Source organism: Oncorhynchus kisutch, linkage group LG20 (assembly GCF_002021735.2).
Source record: "Oncorhynchus kisutch isolate 150728-3 linkage group LG20, Okis_V2, whole genome shotgun sequence".
In the NCBI taxonomy this organism is placed as follows: domain Eukaryota; kingdom Metazoa; phylum Chordata; class Actinopteri; order Salmoniformes; family Salmonidae; genus Oncorhynchus; species Oncorhynchus kisutch.
In genome coordinates this window covers 40256631-40280526 of record NC_034193.2, presented here as the reverse complement: position 1 = coordinate 40280526, position 23896 = coordinate 40256631, and the positions used below count along the sequence as shown (strand labels likewise).

General features: G+C 48.0%; 1 protein-coding gene and 1 non-coding gene across 7 annotated transcripts in view; both read left to right on the top strand.

Annotated features, from left to right (window-relative positions):
* LOC109865684 (ubiquitin carboxyl-terminal hydrolase 34) overlaps window positions 1-23896 on the top strand; it is a 57402-nt gene that overhangs the window by 17986 nt on the left and 15520 nt on the right. For 2 of the 6 annotated variants that reach the window (XM_031798988.1, XM_031798989.1), the window contains exons 12-57: window positions 289-418; window positions 737-867; window positions 1153-1841; window positions 3002-3216; window positions 3979-4118; window positions 4907-5034; window positions 5196-5285; window positions 5951-6046; window positions 6511-6593; window positions 7355-7509; window positions 7858-7971; window positions 8224-8323; window positions 8530-8692; window positions 9094-9247; window positions 9593-9740; window positions 10306-10406; window positions 10660-10863; window positions 12855-12980; window positions 13642-13764; window positions 13926-14009; window positions 14122-14208; window positions 14529-14729; window positions 15532-15614; window positions 15907-15947; window positions 16180-16304; window positions 16509-16661; window positions 16873-17033; window positions 17342-17646; window positions 18043-18206; window positions 18583-18648; window positions 18832-19035; window positions 19307-19384; window positions 19674-19768; window positions 20019-20191; window positions 20580-20730; window positions 20923-21001; window positions 21104-21157; window positions 21256-21351; window positions 21459-21523; window positions 21822-21897; window positions 22054-22101; window positions 22320-22385; window positions 22501-22581; window positions 22666-22751; window positions 23353-23521; window positions 23807-23881. In XM_031798988.1, coding sequence (XP_031654848.1) covers window positions 289-418; window positions 737-867; window positions 1153-1841; window positions 3002-3216; window positions 3979-4118; window positions 4907-5034; window positions 5196-5285; window positions 5951-6046; window positions 6511-6593; window positions 7355-7509; window positions 7858-7971; window positions 8224-8323; window positions 8530-8692; window positions 9094-9247; window positions 9593-9740; window positions 10306-10406; window positions 10660-10863; window positions 12855-12980; window positions 13642-13764; window positions 13926-14009; window positions 14122-14208; window positions 14529-14729; window positions 15532-15614; window positions 15907-15947; window positions 16180-16304; window positions 16509-16661; window positions 16873-17033; window positions 17342-17646; window positions 18043-18206; window positions 18583-18648; window positions 18832-19035; window positions 19307-19384; window positions 19674-19768; window positions 20019-20191; window positions 20580-20730; window positions 20923-21001; window positions 21104-21157; window positions 21256-21351; window positions 21459-21523; window positions 21822-21897; window positions 22054-22101; window positions 22320-22385; window positions 22501-22581; window positions 22666-22751; window positions 23353-23521; window positions 23807-23881 — 6156 coding nt within the window. The remainder of the gene's footprint in view (window positions 1-288; window positions 419-736; window positions 868-1152; window positions 1842-3001; window positions 3217-3978; window positions 4119-4906; window positions 5035-5195; window positions 5286-5950; window positions 6047-6510; window positions 6594-7354; window positions 7510-7857; window positions 7972-8223; window positions 8324-8529; window positions 8693-9093; window positions 9248-9592; window positions 9741-10305; window positions 10407-10659; window positions 10864-12854; window positions 12981-13641; window positions 13765-13925; window positions 14010-14121; window positions 14209-14528; window positions 14730-15531; window positions 15615-15906; window positions 15948-16179; window positions 16305-16508; window positions 16662-16872; window positions 17034-17341; window positions 17647-18042; window positions 18207-18582; window positions 18649-18831; window positions 19036-19306; window positions 19385-19673; window positions 19769-20018; window positions 20192-20579; window positions 20731-20922; window positions 21002-21103; window positions 21158-21255; window positions 21352-21458; window positions 21524-21821; window positions 21898-22053; window positions 22102-22319; window positions 22386-22500; window positions 22582-22665; window positions 22752-23352; window positions 23522-23806; window positions 23882-23896) is intronic. The other 4 variants (XM_031798993.1, XM_031798990.1, XM_031798991.1 and 1 more) reach the window with 4 other exon arrangements.
* Window positions 6202-6335, top strand: LOC116355576 (small nucleolar RNA SNORA70). Its single transcript, XR_004204584.1, has one exon. It is a non-coding gene; the product is annotated as a small nucleolar RNA SNORA70 (small nucleolar RNA).

The window sequence follows — 23896 nt, the reverse complement described above, 5'->3', positions numbered from 1 at the left end:
CACACACTGTATATAGATTTTTGTATTGTGTTAGTGACTGTACTTTTGTTTATCCCATGTGTAACTCTGTCGCTTTGCTTTATCTTGGCCAGGTCGTAGTTGTAAATGAGAACTTGTTCTCAACTGGCCTACCTGGTGAAATACAAAACAAAAAAAGACTTTGATAACGAGCTTTATAGTCACATACACCTAGTCTAAGTAACAGAGCTGCTCTTTGTCTTGGACACCTGCCCACCATAAAGATCCTATAATTGTGATTCTGTATGTAATTCTACGCTGCTCCCCCAGACCCTGTACCTGGCCTCCATGCTGATCAAGGCTCTGTGGAACAACGCCCTGTCCGCAAAGGCCCAGCTCTCCAAGCAGAGCTCCTTCGCCTCGCTGCTCAACACCAACGTCCCCATGGGCAACAAGAAAGGTACGTTGGTTGTGTTTGTGTCTGTGTATTTCAAGGGGATATACCTTTTGATCAGTGGTAGTCAACAACTCCGGTGCTGTTAAGTGAGTGGTATGCATGTTTTTGGTCCAGTCCAGCACTAATCAAGGTGTTGAATCGAATGTTTTAGTGCTGGGATGGAACAAAAGCCTTGAACACCTTTTTAGATACCAATAACCATGGTTTACCACTTGCTTAGAAAAATATGCTCTTAAACATATCTACTGTATATAGACTACCTTATGTTTTGTGAGATGCGGAATCTGATGCATCAAGCCTCTGCTTCTCTTCTCGACCCAGGCTCCCCAGCGGCCAGCCCGGACAGCAGTGACAACAGCGACACTCACCACAGCGGCGGTAGCGACATGGAGATGGACGAGCAGATGATGGGCGGCAGCAAGCGGGGCCAGCAGAGACTCTCTGACACGGAGGTTAGTAGCACTCCAGTACCCTTTTCACGCCATCTAGCTGGAGAAACAAGTGATGCATGTTCTCAATACATTTAATGGGAATTGTTGTTAGTAGCAAACTGTTACTTTCCAGCACTTCAGAAATCCATGCCTTGTTTTTTTGTTAGCTATTGGAGACCGTGGCTTGGCAAACTTTTTAGACTTTTTATCAAAAAGCTAATCGAAGTCCATATCCCCGTCTCGTGGTTCTGATGCATGGCCGGTTTAACTGGAACTGATTTGGTCTCCTCTCTCCGCCCCGTCCAGGAGTCGATGCAGGGCAGCTCGGACGAGACGGCCAACAGCATGGAGGAGGGCAGCAGTGGGCCCGGCAGCAGCAGTGGCCACAGCGAGGGCTCCAGCAACGAGGCGGGCTCCAGCCGTGCCAGCCAGTCAGCGGGAAGCCCAGGCAGTGAGCTGCACTCTGATGACATGGCTGACAGCGAGGTCCTCAAGGAGGAGGAGGAGGAAGATGACGAAGATGATGATGAAGATGAGGACGACGAAGAGGATGAAGAGGGGAACAACCGGGGCGTAGCGGCTGAGGGCAGCCCGCAGAAGCAGCCCCGGGACCAGCCGGAGGTCAGGAAGCGGAAAGCGGGCGAGGCGCTGGTGGAGGAGCATGGCGACAGGGCCGAGAGAGGAGCAGGAGACGGACCAAAACCCAAATGTTTGCCCTTTAATCCCGAGGCAGCCGTCGGCATGGTAACGGCTGCGGTATCGATGGAGGGCCGCATGAGGATGCTGGACGCCTGCTCGGCCCGGCCTGATGGGCCCGAACAACAACATTCAGAGATGGGAGGCCCCTCATCCCAAATGGCCCCTGGCCCCCAGGAGCAGACCTGCCTGCCCTGCCCCGGGGAGTTCCTCGGGGACGCCATGGGCAACGAGCTGTTCAACTGCCGACATTTCATCGGGCCTCACAACCACCACCACCATCACCACCACCACGAAGGGTAAGACTATCACCATCTCCTTTTGCTTTCTTTACGCTAACCTGTTATCTTCTTTATATCTCCTCTTTCACAATGTTCTATATTCGGCAAATTTGCCTCGGGAGATGAGGTTCTTTTTAAGGCTTCTTTCGACTACAGACTCCAACCAAGACAAACTGTCCGTGGCCGATTCTACATGTTGAATCAGGACCAACTACTAGCAATTATGTCGGTGTCCAAATGAGTCTAGACACCACCCGTAGACAAGTTGAGTTTCCTGTAGTTGCATAGATGTGTAGAAGTGTCCAGTCAATCATTTCTACATTTGTCATGAGGAACTAGATGTACACTGAGTGTACAAAACATTAGGAACACCTTCATAATATTGAGTTACATCCCGTTTTGCCCTCAGAACAGCCTCAATTCGTCGGGGCATGGACTCTACAAGGGGTCTAATGCGTTCCACAGGGATGCTGGCCCATGTTGACTCCAATGCTTCCCACAGTTGTGTCAAGTTGGCTGGATGTCTTTTGGGTGGTGGACCAATCTTGATACACACAGGCAACTGTTGAGCGTGTGAAACCCAGCGGCGTTGCAGTGCTTGACACACGCCTGGCACCTTCTACCATACCCCATTCAAAGGCACTTAAATGTTTTGTCTTGCCCATTAACCCTCTGAATGGCACAAATACACAATCCATGTCTCAATTGTAAAAAACTGTAACTCCTTCGCTACTATGGCCTATTGATTGCCTTACCACCTTACGCCATTTGCACACACTGCAAATAGACTTAGTTTTTTTCTATTGTGTTATTGGCTGTACGCTTGTTTACTCCATGTGTAACTCTGTTTGTGTCGCACTGCTTTGCTTTATCTTGGCCAGGTCGCAGTTGTAAATGAGAACTTGTTCTCAGCTAGCCTACCTGGTTAAATAAAGGTGAAATAAAATCCTTTAACCTGTCTCCTCCTTTTCATCAACACTGATTTGAAGTGGATTTAACAAGTGACATCAGTAATTGATCATAGTTTTCACCTCGATTCACCTGGTCAGTCTGTCATGGAAAGAGCCATGTTTTGTGCATTCAGTGTAAATGTATTTGTTTTCCTTGCAACGTGAATCTTCGGCTTATTCAAGTGACAACAACATGCATTGCCCTTCTAACATTGAATCATCCACCAGGCACATGGCGGACGACATGCTGAGCGCAGATGACGTGTCCTGCAGCAGCTCCCAGATCAGCGCCAAGTCGGAGAAGAACATGGCCGACTTTGACGGTGAGGAGTCTGGCTGTGAGGAGGAGCTGGTGCAGATCAACTCGCACGCCGAGCTCAGCTCCCACTTGCAGCAGCACCTGCCCAACCTGGCCTCTATCTACCACGAGCACATGGTGCAAGGTAGGCTGCACTGCACGGTGCACCTAGGGTTGTGAATTGACTTAAATTTACCCCAAAATTCCCAGGTTTCCCAGAAATCGTGGCTGGAAAATTCAGAATACCCTACTCGCGGAACGGTTCACCCACTTATTGCACACCAATAACGGGCCTCAGTTTTCAGCGGCACGAATCATGTAGTTATGGTTCTACTAATCGTCTGGATGGGCCAATCCAGTCAAACGCTTTCACCATCAGTTAATCCCGTGTAGCTCAAGTGGTAGAGCATGGCACTTTTATTTTTTAAAATTTGAACCTTTATTTAACTAGGCAAGTCAGTTAAGAACACATTCTTATTTACAATGACGGCCTACCAGGGAACAGTGTGTTAACTGCCTTGTTCAGGGGCAGAACGACAGGCTTTTACATTGTCAGCTTTGGCATTTGATCCAGAAACCTTTGGGTTACAGGCCCCAACGCTCTAACCGCTAGGCAACCTGCCGCCAATGGATTGCAACGCCAGGGTTATGGGTTTGATTCCCACGGTGTATGTATGCACTCACTACTGCTCTGGATAAGAGCGTCTGCTAAATAATAAAAAATCATCTTCTACCTGTAAACGTGACCGTCTGGGCGTTCCATATGGCTGCTTTCTTATTGCCATTCTTAGTGTCACTCGATTTGTTGTCATCCTTGCCATATTTTAGCATGATATTTTAGCTTGACATTTTAGCACTTCAGTAAATCTTTACTGAACCTTTTTTTTATGGCTCTCTTTTTCACCAGCGGCTGTGTTTTATTCCTCTGCAGGCCCGCAGGTCCACAAGCACCAGTACTCTGGCAACGCCGTGACTGACATCAACCTGGACAACGTGTGCAAGAAGGGCAACACGCTGCTCTGGGATCTGGTGCAGGATGAGGACGCGGTAAGAACCGTGACACTGGATTACACCGTGCACTAAGAAACTCTGTCGATTAGTTTTGGCACATAAGGTCCATTATAACTAGCAAATGTGCCCACTCTGGTCTTGGCACATGCGCTATAGTCAACAGCTCGCAAATACAATGCGAGAATTTTTATTTGGTTATAGGCAGCCAATCACCGATCATTATGTCACCAGCATACAAATGAAGACCCTTGATATTTTTTGGAAAGGAGCATCAAGCTCATTACTTTCACCACCCTGTGAAGTTCATTATAAATGATTTCATCTGGAGCTTAATAAACTGTGCATGCTTTTTCAAGTTGTAGTGACAAGAGCACGCACAGCATCGCATGACTATAAATATATCTCAAAGTCATGGTTAGTCTATCAACAATTGTGCAATTTGCACTGCAATTTGTTGCATATTCTAATCAGCGACCAAAAAAAGTATCCACCCATGTCTCGAGTATTTGTTTTGTTTGTTGACTTTTTCGGGAATTTTCTGACAATTTGACAGTTTAAATCAGGCCTCTCTTTTTTCAACGGGGACTTTACTCGGATAAAAATGGTTGGATGGAAACCTGGTTACTGTGTGGAAAACAAGTTTTGTCAGCTACTAAATACTCAACGTATTAGAGGAGAATGCGTCACTTCCTCCTTCAGGTTTCGAGGAGCAGCTCATTTATTATTAAGGTTAGTTATCGCTATTAATTTAGGATCTGTTGTGATATTCTGAAGTCTGGAAAGAGGTGCGAGTGACCTTTCTCCGTTCTTCCCTGTTCCGTCAGATACACCTGTCGGAGGGCCTGATCAACGAGGCGGAGAAGCTCCTGTGCTCTCTGGTGTGCTGGTTCACCGACCGTCAGATCCGCATGCGCTTCATCGAGGGCTGCCTGGAGAACCTAGCCCACCACAGGTGTGTGTGTGTGTGTGTGCGCGTGCATATATGAGTGTGTATGTCTGTGTGAACAACATGGCTCTGAAATGAATTGGTGTCAAATGATTTTGTATTATCCCTTCGTTGGCTAGCTATTATGTGAAACTTGTTTTTTGACTCCATGCTTCTCTCTCCCACAGATCTGTGGTCGTCTCCCTGCGCCTCCTTCCCAAACTGTTCGGCACTTTTCAGCAGTTCGGCTCTAGCTACGACACCCACTGGATCACCATGTAAGCATCGCACCCTCAGCGTGATTAGAACAAGACAAACGTTGTCCATTACATGGCATCACAGAATAACATTGGCAATGCAACAGATTTGCACATATTGGACATATTGTGACCATAACTTTGTGAAAATAACTACTGTTTTTGTGACATTTGGTATGTTCGTAAATTCACGTTGGACTGCCAGAGTACGGTCAGGGCGTTCGTAAGTTCAGAGCGTTGTCAGACTGTCCGTTAGTAAATTCGGAGTGTTTTGCACTCGGAGCATTCAGAGCGCACACTGGACGGTCTGGCCGAGGAATAAGGTTGATCTGAGCGTTCTCAGAAGTGTTCTCACACGGCAGTCAAGCACCCAATCTAACTGTCTAACGTTGGTTAGCTTTGCAAGCTACTTCCAGACACAAATGCTAGAACACCTCACACACACCTCACCATTTTACTCTCCCTATCAGAGCTGGTTAGGCTGTTATCCACAGCGTTGGTGACTGTAACTGTGCTGCTGGCTACAGTTTAATTACGTTTGTTTTGCAGACGTTAACTTACACCGGCCATATTAAATGGCCGTTATCAGTTATTCTGCGCTCTGGCTACACTCGGGCGAGAGTGCTCCGAAATCGGAGCCGATAATGAATTTCCCAACTCACACCCTTTGGTGTCGTGTCTTTCAGGTGGGCGGAGAAGGAGCTGCACATGATGAAGCTGTTCTTTGAGAACCTGCTGCACTACATCCAGGAAGTCCGAGAGCAGAGGCACAAGTTTGCCCTGTGAGTAACTCACCCGTTCTCTCCACTACCCTACCCACTCCCCCATTGACATTATTGACTTTACCTTGTAACTATACAACGGTAACAGTCTTATTACTGTGGAGTATGGCAACATATTTGGTAACACAGCATGTATTGTAGGTACACCAATGTAACTGCAGCTTATTAAGCCGACCAGTCTCGCTGCAGTGCGGTTCTGGTGTGCAATGGCTGCGGACAGTGACTCTGTGGTTGTGTATGTGGCCAGCTCGGGAGGTGCTGGCTGCTTTAAGGGACCGCCGAGACAAAACGACACGTGCATGTTTTGTCCTGACAGAACCACAGAGAGCGTGGCTAGTCTTTTTGATTTCCTTATTTGAAATGTGAAACGCATTGGAATGGACGTTAGAGTGACGTTGCAGTTAGAAAGGAAACAGAATAGTTCATTATTGAAATATCTTCTTTTGATTACTATGCGATCACAGGTATGGCCACAGTGCAGAAGTCCAAGTTCGCTTGCAGTTCCTGACCTGTGTCTTCTCCACACTGGGCTCCCCAGACCACTTCAGTAAGTCAACAGGGTCGTGTTCATTAGGCACCAAATGGAGCGAAACAGACTGAAACGGCGAGTGTTTCAGCCATGACGTGTCCAATAAGGAAGACTTATTCCAGCTTTCCGTTACATTACCCAGTCTTCACATAAAGTTCAACAGAAACATTCCCTATCATTCTCTCCCTCTATGGCTGGCTGGCTACACCCTGGGAATGGAATTGGCCCTGGAGATGTGCAACCTGATGAGCCTCTCTCTCCTACAACAGAGACCTCATTGTCCTCTGGCGTCTCCAGAGGGGTGACTGGATCTACCTAGCTAATTCACTCTGTTCATAGCTGTGTGTGTGTGTGTGTGACTTTTGTGTGTGTGTGTGTGTGTGTGTGTTTGCATGCTTTTGTGTATGCGTGAAGGGGAGCTAATATTTTTGATTTAGAGGTAGACTGGGAGACTCCCTGCAGTCTTATGGTGGTGCCCGATCAGGACACAAAAGGATTAATACTGCAGCCAATTTTCTCTGGGAACCAATTTATATTGTGTGTATGTGAAAATGTGGATGTGGTGTACATGACTATCTGCCTGTGTGGTTGTGTGCCTATTGTGGATCCAGTGAGGGAGTGATACGCACATCTTCCCCTTTATAGTCAGAAGTGTGTGTGTGGTTGTGTACCAACGCTGACACCAGTTTAACTCCTCCTCTCCCCAGCAGTGAATGTGTGCATATATAACAGCGGGGTATTTGTATATGAACACGCTAACAGCCTCTCCTCTCCCTCAGGACTGAGTCTAGAGCAGGTGGACATCCTGTGGCACTGCCTGGTGGAGGACGGAGAGTGCTACGACGACGCGCTGCACTGGTTCCTCAACCAGGTCCGCAGCAAAGACCAGCACGCCATGGGCATGGAGACCTACAAACACCTCTTCCTGGAAAAGGTACGACCGGACTGGACCATCTGGTCTTAGTGGGGAGGGTTGTTGGGCAAGGGTCATTCCAACGTGGTCTGTGGTGGTGATGGTGAACCTGAGCTAAAAACCAATTCAACAAATTGATAGCTAGAATCTGTAACAAACAAAAAAAGGGGGTGGGGTTGTCATTTAAAAAGTCCCAAAGTTGTCAATTCATTGTGAAAGGTCATTGAAAAGTCATTCACTAGCCAGGGGAAACGAATTGGAAAAGTTGCCCAAATCGTTGACAAGCCTTGGCATTAAAAGCCTTGGTCTTAAAGTCTCAGAATCTGTCATTGTAATACCGTTTGCCCTTAATACTTCCTGTTTCCTCAGATGCCCCAGCTGAAGCCAGAGACCATCAGCATGACGGGCCTCAACCTCTTCCAGCATCTCTGTAACCTGGCCCGTCTGGCCACCAGCGCCTACGACAGCGGCTCCAACTGCGAGGTACACACACACACACTTTATTTGAATCCACAAATCACATTACAAAGAAGGATTCAAACACACACACACACACAGGGACAAACACACTCACCCGAGTACAGTTGGTCATACACACATACACTCTTATACACACACGGTTTGTGTCATCGGTGTTTGGTAACTTTCAGGCCCGTCCATACCTCTCACTGAACCCTGCTGTCACCTTGTCAACGCTTGTCCATGACCTCTAACCTTTGACCACCTCCTCTGTAGTTGTGTGGCATGGACCAGCTGTGGGGCATCGCCCTCAGGGCCCAGTCCGCAGACATCAGCCGCGCTGCCATCCAGTACATCAACTCCTACTACATCAACGGTCAGTGGACCTTCAGTTGGTACATGGTTGAAGACTCGTAGTAGAATTTCTCCACCATAACACCCTTGTTTTATATTGCTGCAAAAAAGGAAGTGAAAACCCTGTCCGCAGCAGCACGTCCAGATCCAAAACATCCTACTTTATAATAGATTTCCGATCTTGGCCGTTATTGATTCTGCGGTTGCGTGTCCGTCTCCGTCCCCTAGCTGGTAAGACGGGCCTGGAGAAGGAGCAGGAGTTCATCAGTAAGTGCATGGAGAGCCTGATGATGACCTCGGCCAACCTGGAGAAGGACGCCCACTCCAGCCTCACCGTCATCGAGAGGGGCCTGCTCATGCTCAAGACCCACCTGGAGGCCTTCCGACGCAGGTTGGGAACACACACACACACACAGAAATGCATGTACGCAAGCAGACGCACCGAAACTCTCTCACAGAGAGAGCCACACGCTCCTCATCTCCATCCTCTCAACCTGTGTACTTTAAGCCCTGAACCTCTAAACTTAACCAGCACGCTGCTTATCATCAACTATATTTCCGCCTCGCCTAGTCGAGATCATCCCTGGACCTGGAGAGCTACAGGACAAGCTCTTGGTCCAGTTCTCCTGACCCATCCACCCTTCACCCAAACCTTTTCCCCCACTCAACTCCCACGCTAATTTCAACCAGCATGAAGAACCGTGTCTCCCTTTGGCGCTCTCTCACTTTCTCTCTGCTCCCCCAACACACTCTTTGTCTCCTGCCCCACTCTCTTTGTCTCTTTGTCTCCAGGTTTGCCTACCACCTGCGTCAGTGGCAGATCGAGGGCACGGGCATCAGCAGCCACCTGAAGGCGCTGAGCGACAAGCAGTCTCTGCCACTGAGGATCGTGTGCCAGCCCGCCGGCCTGCCCGACAAGGTACCCAAGAAAGTACCCAGCATCTTGGTACTTAATTATTAACCCTTGGTCGCTTGGAAACACTCAAATGCTCTTGTTGCTGTTGTGTTCTGTGGTGTTAGGGAAAATGAATGGAAACGATTGGTGCAAGCTAATTTCATACTTTTATGGAGTAGAAATGTTTGTTGTGATACTACTGTGAAGAATGCTGTGTTCTCATTCTTGATGTTTGTAAGGATGTTCTAACACACTTTTTTCTGTGTGTGCGCGTCTGTGTGTTTCTGTTTGGTCACTTGCCTTTGTGTGTGTGTGTGTGTGTGTGTGTGTGTGTGTGCGCCTGTCCCTTTCTGTCTGTGTGTGTGTCTACGTTCCTACCTGTGTATGTGGTACCAGATGACCATCGAGATGTACCCCAGTGACCAGGTGGCAGACCTGCGGGCCGAGGTGACCCACTGGTACGAGAACCTGCAGAAGGAGCAGATGAACCAGCAGGCCCAGCTGCAGGAGTTTGGGCAGAGCAGCCGCCAGGGGGACTTCCCAGGTCTGTCACCTCACCTTTGACCCCTGATCCAGTGTGGCGGCAATACCAATGGAGAATCTCGATTGCTTTTCCTTGATTCCTCGCATCCTCTCCTCGCCTTTAAAAAAAAAAAAATTAACAATTGGATAATGAGTATGTAATTGGATGGGATAAAGGAAATGCAATTGAGATTCTCCCCAAGGCTGTTGCATCCTTCCCTTTTTGAAGCAATCGCTGATCTCACCGTGTATTTTGTATCAGTATTTTAGGGGTATTCAAACAGGTCCTGTGGTGTCAGTAGTCTTGAATTTAATTGAAATCAATTCGTTTTTTGTCCCGAAGGGCAATTCTTAAGTAGTGAATGGTTTCCTTACCCCCTCATTAGAAATGCACACATCCTTCCGTGATCCATTGAGGTAATCACCTCAGAAGGAAGGATTACACCGTTTCTATACCGTCCTTTCAGATCTGAGTCATGGTTTTTCACTAAGGAAAAGGAGCAAGTTAATGGATCAGAAGCCGCTTTTAGTATTGGGTGTTTCGCCAGTCTGTGTTTCTAACGTGTGTGTGTGTGTGTTTCCGTCAGGTGGTTTGATGGGCCCGGTCAGAATGATCTCCTCTGGCCATGAGCTCACCACGGACTACGATGAGAAGACCCTTCATGAGCTGGGCTTCAAAGACATGCAGGTAACTACCTACACACACTTGGCAGTCTGCACTTAGGCGCAAATATTCGCCGGGGATTTCAAACCGATCGCAGGTTATTAGGCATTCCGGCTTTTTGAAGGCCATTTCCGATTGAGCCGACCATATGCAGCGTTTTACGTGAACGATATCTCTGCGAACGGGGGAACGTTGGCTTTCAATGCCGCAATGCCTATAACACACGATTGGCCCCTTCAGCTATGGCACTCATGCCTCTCCCTCTCTTCATTTACAGATGGTGTTTGTCTCGCTGGGCGCCCCACGGCGGGAGCGTAAGGGAGAGGGGGTGCAGCTCCCGGCCTCGTGTCTCCCCCCGCCCCAGAAGGAGCACATACCCATGCTACTGCTGCTCCAGGAGCCCCATCTCACCACCCTGTTCGACCTGCTGGAGATGCTGGCCTGCTTTAAGCCCCCCAGTGCCCTGGGAGACAGCCCCGAGGTGGGTCATGGAGTGTGCGTGTTGTGGGGGCATGGGTTTAGGGCTGTGTGTGAGGGGATGTTGAGGGTATGTGAGATGCCAGCCTGCTTTAAGCCCCCCAGTGTCCTGGGAGACAGCCCCGAGGTGGGTCATGGTGTGTGCGTGTTGTGGGGGCATGGGTTTAGGGCTGTGTGTGAGGGGATGTTGAGGGTATGTGAGATGCCAGCCTGCTTTAAGCCCCCCAGTGCCCTGGGAGACAGCCCCGAGGTGGGTCATGGTGTGTGCGTGTTGTAGGGGCATGGGTTTAGGGCTGTGTGTGAGGGGATGTTGAGGGTATGTGAGATGCCAGCCTGCTTTAAGCCCCCCAGTGCCCTGGGAGACAGCCCCGAGGTGGGTCATGGTGTGTGCGTGTTGTAGGGGCATGGGTTTAGGGCTGTGTGTGAGGGGATGTTGAGGGTATGTGAGATGCCAGCCTGCTTTAAGCCCCCCAGTGCCCTGGGAGACAGCCCCGAGGTGGGTCATGGTGTGTGCGTGTTGTAGGGGCATGGGTTTAGGGCTGTGTGTGAGGGTATGTGAGATGCCAGCCTGCTTTAAGCCCCCCAGTGCCCTGGGAGACAGCCCCGAGGTGGGTCATGGTGTGTGCGTGTTGTGGGGGCATGGGTTTAGGGCTGTGTGTGAGGGGATGTTGAGGGTATGTGAGATGCTGGCCTGCTTTAAGCCCCCCAGTGCTCTGTGAGAGGAGGCCCTTTACAGTCCAATGGTTTGTGTGTGTAGGTGGGGCAGAGACAAAGTGGGTTTGGCAGGACGCGGTGTGTGAGGGGGTTGTATGTTGGGGGGGGGAGAGTCCCCTTCGGCATCTCCATGTGACGGAGTAGATATGTTTGGGGATGGGTTTCATTGTATATCTTGAAAAAAATGTAGTCTATTAGATTCCCTTGATAATATAGCTAAGGAAATAAGAATGCAACAGAGCGTTTGGAAAAAGCAGCTTGGAAACAGCTACATAGAAACCAGACTTGAAATACTCTCCATCCGATTAAATGTGAAATAGTCTTTGAACAAAAAGCCCTTCCAGAATATAAAGTAGGCTCTTCCTTCCAGGTGCATCATGCATAATGCATCACGACTGTCCAATGGTCTTCTGGCAGTCGTTTGATAGTCCAGTAAAACGTACTGCATGGGGTGTGTCCCAAATGCCATCCCTATTCCCTTGATAGTGCACTATTTTTTTGACCAGGGCTCATATGTTTCCGGTCGAAAGTAGTGCGCTGTGTAGGGAATAAGTTGCCATTTAGGACTGAGCCTCGGGTGTGTAATACATAAGATGTAAGGCGCTCATCTGTCAACGTGTATATTTTAGTCACAGCGGCGGGAGCCGTCTCGTTTTGAAATGCAAAGTCACCCGGCGGTCAGTGCTTTTTATAGTCTCTCCCTTCACAGGGACCCAGAGAGGGGTTATCCAGTGTGCTGTTTGTACGTCACTCACTCTCTTTTGCATGCATTTATCCCTCTCCCTCCTCTCTCTGTCTCTCTCTGTCTCTCTCTGTCTCTCTCTGTCTCTCTCTGTCTCTCTCTGTCTCTCTCTGTCTCTCTCTGTCTCTCTCTGTGTCTCTCTCTCTGTCTCTCTCCCTCCTCTCTTTCTCTTTCTGTCTCTTTCTGTCTCTTTCTGTCTCTTTCTGTCTCTCTCTGTCTCTCTCCCTCCTCTCTCTCTGTCTCTGTCCGTCTGTCTCTGTCCGTCTGTTTTTTTCTCTTTCTTTCTTTCTCCCCCCCCCCTCTTCACTTCCTCACATCTAACACTCATCTGACCAGAACGTTAACAAAATTACTTGAATCAAAATGAGGTATTGACTATAGTGTGTGCATGCCTTCGGCTGTGTTTATAGTACTGCTCCAAGACTGCTGCTGCTCTGTGGCTGTGGTGTGTGTGTGGTGTATGGGTTCTGTCACTGTGACAGCAGAAAATAACGCGTTACAAATATCTAAATAAAGATGAATTTTATTTTACTCTCCAGAACCTACGATGTGAGGAGCTGCATCTCCATGCTGAAAACCTGTCGAGGCGCGTCTGGGAGCTGCTCATGCTGCTGCCCACCTGCCCCAACATGCTGCTGGCCTTCCAGAACATCGCCGATGACACGGTACGTCACCTGTTCTCACACACACTACCCTTGCACGCCGTCACGCTCCCCTTGCACGCCGTCACGCTCCCCTTGCACGCCGTCACGCTCCCCTTACACGCCGTCACTCTCCCCTTACACGCCGTCACGCTCCCCTTACACGCCGTCACGCTCCCCTTACACGCCGTCACTCTCCCCTTACACGCCGTCACTCTCCCCTTACACGCCGTCACACTCCCCTTACACGCCGTCACGCTCCCCTTACAGGCCGTCACGCTCCCCTTACAGGCCGTCACGCTCCCCTTACAGGCCGTCACGCTCCCCTTACACGCCGTCACTCTCCCCTTACACGCCGTCACTCTCCCCTTACACGCCGTCACTCTCCCCTTACACGCCGTCACACTCCCCAATCCTGTTGTGCCCCTGCTCATGCTGGCCTGCTTATCCCTTTGCATCCTGCTCATTAGTTTCTGCTCGTATTTCTTAAACATCCCCAGGGCCCCAGGGGTGTACATTTTCGTTTCAGCCCGTCACGCACACACCTCATTCAACATATCAAGGGCCTGCCGATTTAGTTGAGTTGTTCAATGAGCCGTGCTTGTTCTGACCCACTTTGCTCACCAATGAATGACAACATAAAGATATGCGTCCTGTCTCGTGTGTGTTCTCCGTCTGTCCGTAGGGAGGCGAGGGTCTGTGCTGGAAGGACCTGCTGAGGATCAAGAGCCCCCACAAGCTGCTGTACGCCCTGGAGATAATCGAGGCCCTGGGCAAGCCCAACCGACGCATCCACCGGGAGTCCACGGTACTACTGGGACTGATTGATTTATATATATATACTTTGTCACTCACACCTTATTTTCTCATTCATGAACACCCACATTCACACACATATGCATACCCTTGCTTTGCTCACTGATTCCAACACGCATATGAATGACCCCTGTGTTGTCTGTGTGTGTCCAGGGGAGCTACAGTGACCTGTACCCAGACTCTGACGACTCCAGCGAGGACCAGATAGAGAATAGTAAGAACTCTTGGAGCTGCAAGGTACGCCTCTTTATAAACTGACTAACTCTCATACTGTACACACTTATACAAACCACTTATCCATCACGTCAACTCCATTTCCTGTTTGTTTTGTGTTGCTCTCTTTTTACAGTTTGTGTCGTCTGGAGGGCTTCAGTTGCTGTTGGAGATTTTCAACTCTGCCATTCTGGAGCCCAAGGACCAGGAGTCTTGGACAGTGGTGGGTGGATCAGAAACACATTATAATACGTTAGAGAAATGGAATAGAATGGGTTGTATAGATTAAACTAAATAAAGTTGAAGTCTCGGTACTCTACAGTCATATGACGAGTGGTAATGATTCTGTTAAAAAAAACATTGAAAACCGCTTTATGAGGTGCGGACGATTTCCAATTTCAAAGTGGACAATCCTAAAATATATAAGAAAAACATGGGGGGGAATGAACAGGTCAGAAATAAAACCATGTCCTTTTTAAAAACAATGTTCTGTAGTTAGTGTTGAGTGTTAACACGGGTCACGTCTCTCTCTCTCTCCTTCAGTGGTTGTTGGACTGCCTGGCTTGCCTGCTTAAGCTCATCTGCCAGTTTGCGGTGGACCCGGCCGACCTGGACCTAGCCTACCACGACGTCTTCTCCTGGTCGGGCCTCACCGACAGCCAGCGCAAAAGGGCCTGGCCTGGCAAGTCCCGCAAGTCCGCCGGCGACCACGGCAAGGGCCTGCACATCCCCCGCCTCACAGAGGTACAGTGGTCCCTCAGCTAAACGCTAACAGCTTATGCTCACCGCTGGGTGGGGAGAGTTGCCATCCTTAACTCTTTCTGTGTGGGACACAGCCTTTCTTTCCACAGCTGAGGCACTTAAAAGAGAAATGATCGATCGATTTTTGTATTGTTTTGTTTGACGTAACCAGGAAATACAGAAACGTGTAATAACCCAGGATTGACAAACCAGTAACCATAAACCGAAAAAAATATATATAACATCTTAATGACATTTCTTTCCAACTTAATTTCTGTAGTGAAGGCAACATTTCTGTAGAAAGTAGTAGAGAATGTCCTGCAGCATCTTTTTGTCTCTCCCTCTGAAGCAGTCTTCTATTGCCTCTTCTCTCCCTCTGAAGCAGTCTTCTATTGCCTCTTCTCTCCCTCTGAAGCAGTCTTCTATTGCCTCTTCTCTCCCTCTGAAGCAGTCTTCTATTGCCTCTTCTCTCCCTCTGAAGCAGTCTTCTATTGCCTCTTCTCTCCCTCTGAAGCAGTCTTCTATTGCCTCTTCTCTCCCTCTGAAGCAGTCTTCTATTGCCTCTTCTCTCCCTCTGAAGCAGTCTTCTATTGCCTCTTCTCTCCCTCTGAAGCAGTCTTCTATTGCCTCTTCTCTCCCTCTGAAGCAGTCTTCTATTGCCCACAGCTATTTTGTCTCTCTGTACTTCCTTCCCTGTGGTGTCTTGGCCTCTACACAAACTTCAAAACTATCCCCATGGGTAATTATTTGTATCTTAAATACTTGATATACTTGGTAATACTTGATTTTTTTTTTTTCCTGTCAGGTTTTCCTGGGCCTTGTCCAAGGCACCAACCTGATCCAGCGCTTGATCAACGTGGCCTACACCTACGATAACCTAGCACACAGGTGAGAGAACACCGAAGACGAGGCCTGTGTTTCCGTGGTCACACTACCCGCTAGCGTGCTATGTAGTACTTAACTACTAAGTATGTTTGGTGTGGCTCAATGTATGTGGTCACACTCTGCCAAGAAAGGCTTTTGAATTTGAAGACAGGGAACAAATGATTGAATTTGAAGGAAGGCATTCATTGTAAGTTGTGTTGTCGTATGGACATGGGGTATCGGTGTGAAATGTTTTTGTACTCAAGGTTTCCCGTCAGCCTATCTTGACTTTGTTTACTTCCTGTCTCACCTGCAGAGTTTTGAAGGCCCAATCGGATCACCGGTCCCGCCATGAAGGTGAGCTACGTTTTACATATGCTTAAATGTTAATCAACATGAGAAATTAAAAGCCACTTTTTTTTTTTTTCACACAAACATTTTGCGCTGAAAGTAGAGCTTTCATGTGAAATGATGACGTTATTCCTATGTTCCAGTGACCCTCCTATCCATTCTGTATGTGCTTAAGCACATTGTTCTTAGGAATGACACATTAGACATGTGAAATGATGACGTTATTCCTATGTTCCAGTGACCCACTACTCCATGTGGCTGCTGGTGAGCTGGGCCCACTGCTGCTCTACGGTCAAGTCCGGTCTGGCCGACAGCGACCACCTCCACGACTGGCTCAGGAAGCTCACCCTGCTGGTGCCGGAGGTGAGATCTGGGGGAATAATGAGACACTGACCCCCACCCCCCTCAGTTTGTTTCGGTGTAACATTTGTGGGTATTTCCATCCAAAAATATTGTCTCTATTTTGATGCCACTGGAATACTAACTATTCTGTGACCCAATCGATCCGTGTGACCTTGGTAACAACATCAAATAGAGGAATGGGTTAACGTGAGTGTGCCTTCTCAGACGGCGGTGCGTCACGAGGCGTGTAACGGCCTGTACAAACTGTCCCTGTCGGGTCTGGAGGGGGGAGAGTCCATCAACAGGTCCTTCCTGCTGCTGGCCGCCTCCACGCTGCTCAAGTTCCTGCCCGACGCACAGGCCCTCAAACCACTGCGGGTGGGTACAGCACACATAAACACTTGCGTGTATAGACAGATGCATGTACACACACACACACACACAAGCACAATTTGTTTTGTACTGTATACTGACTAAAACAAATGTGTTCGTTGTGGGTTATTCAATTCCTAGGTCACGTCAAGTTACACATGTCTAATATAAATGAAGGGGGCACTGTAGCTGATGTGCTGTGTGGTCATGTGTTCAGGTGGAGGACTATGAAGAGGAGCCCGTGCTGAGGACGGGCTGTAAAGAGTACTTCTGGCTGCTGTGCAAGCTCATCGACAACATCCACGTCAAAGACGCCAGCCAAACCACTCTATTGGATCTGGATGCTTTAGCCAGACACCTGGCCGACTGCATACGGAGGTGAGTCCAAGATGAATCCAAGACCTGGTCTGCGTCTGAAACGGCGTCCTATTGCCTATTTAGTGCACTGCCTTTGGACCATGTGCTGGGGTCAAAAGAAATGCGCTATATAGGACATATGGCGCCGTTTTCAGACACAACCGAGGTCTCTATTGAAATAGATGTTTAATGTGTGATGACTTGCGTTGTCCACATTCTTTCTGGAGAATTAAGGCCAGCTCAGTTCAAATACACGGGACAATATTGTTTTTAAACCACTACAATTAAAGTTTGCTTGCTCAAACATTGACCTGTCTCCCGCTCCCCAGCCGCGAGATCCTGGACCAGCAGGACGGCGCCATCGAGGACGACGGCCTCACTGGCCTCCTGCGCCTCGCCACTAGCGTCCTCAAACACAAGCCCCCTTTCAAGTTCTCCCGAGAGGGCCAGGAGTTCCTGCGCGACGTCCACAACCTCCTCTTCCTCCTTCCCAGCCTGGCCGACCGCGCCCAGCCCAAGTGCAAGTCGCATGCGGCCCGCGCCGCCGCCTACGACCTCCTGGTGGAGACGGTGAAGGGCTCGGTGGAGAACTACAGGCTGCTTCACAACTGGGTCATGTCCCAGCACATGCAGAGTGAGAGGACCCTTTAAGAACGGTTGAAAATGCTACTAGGGATATTTGTCAATGAGAGTAATGCATTGGTAGGAGGGCCCAAGGGAATACAATGACCATTGAATTAGACATTGTGCTGGCTGACAGAATCTGAAAATAGTTTCCGCCCCTAACCCCCACCCCAACTAGGGGGTGGGGGGGGGGGGGGTGTAATGTCTGTTGGTAATGTCTGCTCCATGGATTTCCATTACCGGATCAAATGAGTGAACCAAGTTGGTTTATTAAGGTTCAAAGCCAATTTTTTTTGAAAATGCTATGATTTAAGATATTTGAGCATCATCAAACATAATCTTAGATCCGGTATATTCTATTTGGCCCCTGAACGATATGAATATTTATGTTAATGTTAATTGACAGCCTCTCACGCCCCGTACAAGTGGGACTACTGGCCCCACGACGACGTGCGTGCCGAGTGTCGCTTCGTGGGCCTCACTAACCTGGGGGCCACCTGCTACCTGGCCTCCACGATCCAACAGCTCTACATGATCCCTGAGGCACGCCAGGCCGTCTTCACTGCGAAGGTCAGTCCGCTAAATACTGTGCTCCTCTTACTCCCTCTCTTTGTTCTATCGTTCCTCTCTTGTTCTCCCTCTTGCTTCTCTTACGCCTCGTTGTTTTTTTCCCCCCTGTCTTGTTCTCTCGCTCTCTCTCCTCACTCTATATTAGCGATTTGTAATGGATGATATTACCGTGGTTCCCTTTTCACAGTGCTGTAGTTTGTATGGGGGCAATTTCACCTCATCCACGCTTGGATGATCCACGGCAGCCATTTTGCGAAAGAATGCTCATCCCACACATGCTATTTCACTCCCTCTGCCACCCGGAAGAATGCTTTCGATGTTGGTATTTGCGAATGTTGTTTGCTAACGAGAGTTGTGTTTTTTTTTTCCTTCCCAGTACGCAGAGGAGATTAAGCACAAGACCACCTTGCTGGAGCTCCAGAAGATGTTCACCTATCTCATGGTACGCAGCCAGTCTCTCTCTCTCTCTCTCTCAGCCCTCTGTCTCACACCCTTCTCATCTAGCTCCTCCGTCCACATGACAGGAACAAACTGACGTTGTCCCCGTGGAGACCCTGCTACTTCGATTTTGCTCCGCTCCTCTTTCTTCCATTTTTACCCCCTCGCTCTCCATCCCTCGTTCCAGGAGAGCGAGAGGAAGGCGTACAACCCCCGCCCGTTCTGTAAGACCTACACCATGGACAAGCAGCCCCTGAACACGGGCGAGCAGAAGGACATGACCGAGTTCTTCACCGACCTCATCACCAAGATAGAGGAGATGTCCCAGGACCTGAAAAACACAGTGAAGACGCTCTTTGGAGGGGTCATCACCAACAATGTGGTCTCGCTGGTAAGAATCACTATACTCCTTTAAATGTTTACCTGCAACGTTTCCCTAGTGCAAAAGAGTTGTGTAAAGTGCAAAACTCATTATAAACCGCATTAAACCACACTGCTTGATTACGAGGTTTATGTTTTTTTGTGCACTTTGCACTATTCCTTGGCACTACAAAAATTCACTACAAAATGTTGCCCTACGTGTGTTTACTGCACTTGTGTGTGTGTGTGTGTGTGTGGCTTTACACACACATTCTCATTCAACTGATTTTCCCGTCCAACAGGACTGTGACCACGTGAGTCAGACAGCCGAGGAGTTCTACACAGTCAGGTGCCAGGTGGCCGACATGAAGAACATCTACGTAAGGACAACATCGCCATCAACATCGTTGACGTCGTTTAGAAGTGCAACCAAGTGTTATAGACTGGGGTTTACCTTCCAATCCCACGTCTCAAATCTCATAGCATTGTAGTATCACACTGCCGCCCTTCCATTCAGCTTGGAATTCTTACTCTTGCAAATGGCAACTTCTCCTCAAGTCATCCTATGTTGGACTCTGTTCGTCCGGTGTTTTTTCTATGCTCCTAATTCTAGTGGGCATATAGTACTGCTTGGCATGTTGCTAGAGACTTGTCTTCGTGTTTCCTCAGGAATCTCTGGACGAGGTGACCATCAAGGACACTCTGGAGGGGGACAACATGTACACCTGCTCCCAGTGTGGCAAGAAAGTACGCGCAGAGAAGAGGTGAGTCGACGCGAACCTCATGAAGAGGACCCTGCTGGTTTCTACTGAAAATAAGCCAACCATCCTACACTGGCAGTCGTAGTTGTATACTAGACATTTTTGGAATGGTTGGCTGGTTTTCCACTAGTTGATGTTGGTTTTCCCATTTAAAAAAAAAAAAAATTATTGACGTCTCTAGTTTTTTTTTTGAAGAAGAAGACCTGTGCTTATATTAATCTCCCTTCCCTTTCTCGATCCTTCTCCTTTCCAGGGCGTGCTTCAAGAAGCTGCCTCGCATCCTGAGCTTCAACACCATGCGCTACACCTTCAACATGGTCACCATGATGAAGGAGAAGGTCAACACGCACTTCTCCTTCCCCCTGCGCCTCGACATGACCCCCTACACTGAGGACTTCCTCATGGCCAAGGGCGACAGGAAAGAGGGTACGCGTCACTTCCTGTTCCGACAGACCCCCCCCCCCCCCCCCCCCCCCCCCCCAACTGCATGATTTGGTTCTCATAGGCTCTGTACTAAATTCACTTGTATCACTGTACTAGTCGGTGTGTTTTGAAATCGGGTTGAGTAGCAATTTGCGGATAATTCCTTTTTCGCAGTCTGTAGAAAGAGGACAAATGTGCTGGATAGAATAACGAATATCTGAAAACAAAGTCATGTCTGCACCTCGAATGCTCCCCAGTGATTTATCGGCGATTTAATATAAAGTTTTTATCCTCTTGGTATCTTCATCCATCTGGCCTATCAGAGGCTAGCTGGACCAATAATTGGAGGAATGGGTTGCTCATTGATGTGGTCCACTATGTCCTACTACAGGTTTCCGGGAGGAGGGTGAGGCCAAGGTGGCGGAGAGCTACGAGTACGACCTCATCGGCGTCACGGTTCACACGGGCACGGCCGACGGCGGCCATTACTACAGTTTCATCCGAGACATCGTCAACCCGCACGCCTACAAGAATAACAAATGGTGAGGAATATCTCTGGCTCTAGTATTGAAATCAGATCAGTGGGGGAATTTAAAAAATAGAGGTCTCACGATACACTTTATTGTCCCTTTACATGGAGATTCATTCACGACACGCCTTTTGATATCTGGATGCTTTTGAATTTTAGGGAATACAACCGACTCTCATTAACGTAATTAGTTTGCTTTTCTCAGGTACCTATTCAACGATGCCGAGGTGAAGCCCTTTGACTCAGCCCAGCTAGCCTCCGAGTGCTTCGGTGGACAGATGACGGTAAATCCACACAAAAAAAGACACGGCTTCAATGTTTTACTGTTAATTAATACCTTTTCAATATATTAAATGTTTTGTCTCGCCTACATATTTGTCTTTTAGACAAAAACGTATGACTCTGTCACCGACAAGTTCATGGACTTCTCCTTTGAGAAGGTCAGTTTCCTTGTAAAATCATTTTCTAATGTTTAGATGTAGTTTTAAAAAACAATGGGTTTTAAAGTTGACAGTTTGTCCCGTGTCTCGCACTCCAGACCCACAGCGCCTACATGCTTTTCTACAAGAGAGTGGAGCTAGAGGAGGAAAATGGCAAGGACTTCAACTTTGACGTTTCTCCAGATCTACTCGAGGTACCCGGCTGGTCACAATCTCATAGCACTCTCCTTTCTCACGTTCTTTATTCTCTCTAAACTTTGAAATACTTATTCTGTGTTTTTATTTGATTTTCTCTACTCAGTGGATTTGGCAAGACAACATGCAGTTTCTCCAGGACAAGAACATTTTCGAGCACACGTACTTTGGGTCAGTGACTTTTTGTACTAGCCGTCAAGACTGTACTTTTTCTGAAGCTAGAATACAGATGTGATATAATTGAGAGTTTATGTTAACAGTACTTTGCTTGTGTGCCCTTGACTTTACCCTGAAATGTATAACCAAATCAATTTTACTTATGAAATACTGTCTCAGTTAAAGCTCATATGCAATCAAATGTGGTCTTGATCTATTAACATAGTGCAAGTTATGTAGGATGTAGTGTTGCCTTGGTGGATCAACTGGTCTGAGATCAGTGTTGTGACTCTCTCTCTACTCTTACCTACAGGTTCATGTGGCAACTTTGCAGCAGCATCCCTAGCACTTTACCAGACCCCAAAGCCATCTCCCTCATGACTGCCAAGGTACGACCCCACTCCACTAAAGCCTTATTCTCAACCGTAGAACTTCATTTTAAAATCCTTGACTTTTCTCACCGTAAATTTTTTTATTTTTATGGTTTTACCTATCCACTTTTTGAATATACTTTCCACTCTCACACTTCTCCTCCTTTGTTACAGCTTAGCACATCATTTGTCCTGGAGACGTTCATTCACTCCAAGGAAAAGGTGAGTTGTCCTTCCTTACTTTCAATGGATGGCTCCCTCTAGTTGCCAGCCTCAATTGCGGTCTGGTTAATTTTTCAGAAAATTTTTTAAAATATATTTTTACTTTTTTTATTAATTAATTAATTATTATTTTTAATTTTTTTGCCCTCTGTTTTACCGTGTGGAAGGTCTGTAACTTATAGCAAGGGTTTGTCTAAATTTTGTCTGTGTGTTTTCAGCCCACCATGCTGCAGTGGATCGAGCTACTGACCAAACAATTCAACAACAGCCAGGCGGCCTGCGAGGTGAATTGACTGTTTGTTGAAGGACAAATCCGGGAACACATTGTGCTGAAATGGTTTTCATTCATTAGCGGGGTAATTGCTAACTTCCTGTTGTCATGTTGTCATGGTCTTTCAGTGGTTTTTGGACCGCATGGCTGATGACAACTGGTGGCCCATGCAGATCCTCATCAAGTGCCCCAATCAGATTGTTCGACAGGTGAGAACCCCAATCAGATTGTTCGGCGGTCACACTCACTCACACTCACTCACTCATACTCTCTACCCTGTTGTCCCCCATCAGATGTTTCAGAGGCTGTGTATCCACGTCATCCAGAGGCTACGGCCAGTCCACGCCCACCTCTACCTACAACCTGGCATGGAGGACGGGTAGGGCTGGTTGCATATGTACCAATCAATCATCCACCCACTCAATCACTCACAACCTGAGAAACATGTTAATTTGTATGCTTTATAATGTTAACAATTGATGGCTTACACATAATTATATAATTTTTTGTTGTTGAATTTTCCCCCGATTTAAACTGGCTTCTGATATCCCATGAGTCTATAACGTGGCTCTTGAGCTGATCATGTTTTGCTGAAACTAGAGGCGTTGCATCATGACATCACCGTGTTGTCGGTGTCATTAGCTGGCCATGTGTCACCTTGTTGCCCTAGCACTATGGGCACCTGGAGAGTTTTGTGGCAAAACATTGAGGAAAATGGTCACAAACGAAAGAAGTATCGATTTTATAATTTTTTGGAAAAACTCGGGGAGAACTCCATGTTTAATTCTACTATCACCTGGATCATGTTCATTAGGGTACTCAACAGAGAACGTTTCAAAATGCTTTGCAAAAGGAAATGAAAATGAGTTTCTCATTGAACAAGTCTAGGTAGTCCCTTTGTTTCAGTCCATCTTCATTTGTTTGGTAATGAACATGACCTCACAAGTTGTCTCGTGTCACTTCCTGTGTGCTGCCTCCAGGTCTGACGACATGGACGGGCCGGTGGAGGACATTGGCAGCCGCTCGTGCGTGACGCGCTTCGTCAAGACGCTGCTGTCCATCATGGAACACGGCGTCAAGCCCCACAGCAAACACCTGACTGAGTACTTCGCCTTCCTCTACGAGTTCGCCAAGATGGGAGAGGAGGAGGTGGGTCGTTGATAACAATTGTCATTTTATAGGAAAATACTCTTGACACTTTTATCCTAAAGGACATAAGTGTGTAAAAATGAGTCCCAAATGGCACCCTATAACCAAGAGTGTACTACTTTTGACCAGAGCCTGCTCTCTGAGTACACATGTTTTCTGTGATTCCTGCAGGGCTTGAACCCCATGACCTTGGCATTACCTCACCAAAATACATGGCTGAAAGGGTTTTTAGAGAACAAGGTTTTTGTTAAGTCTGTTTTGTTTTTTCTTTTCTCATACTTCCAGAGTCAGTTCCTTCTGTCCCTACAAGCCATTTCCATCATGGTGCACTTCTACATGGGCACCAAGGGGCCTGAGAACGTAAGTAAACACTAG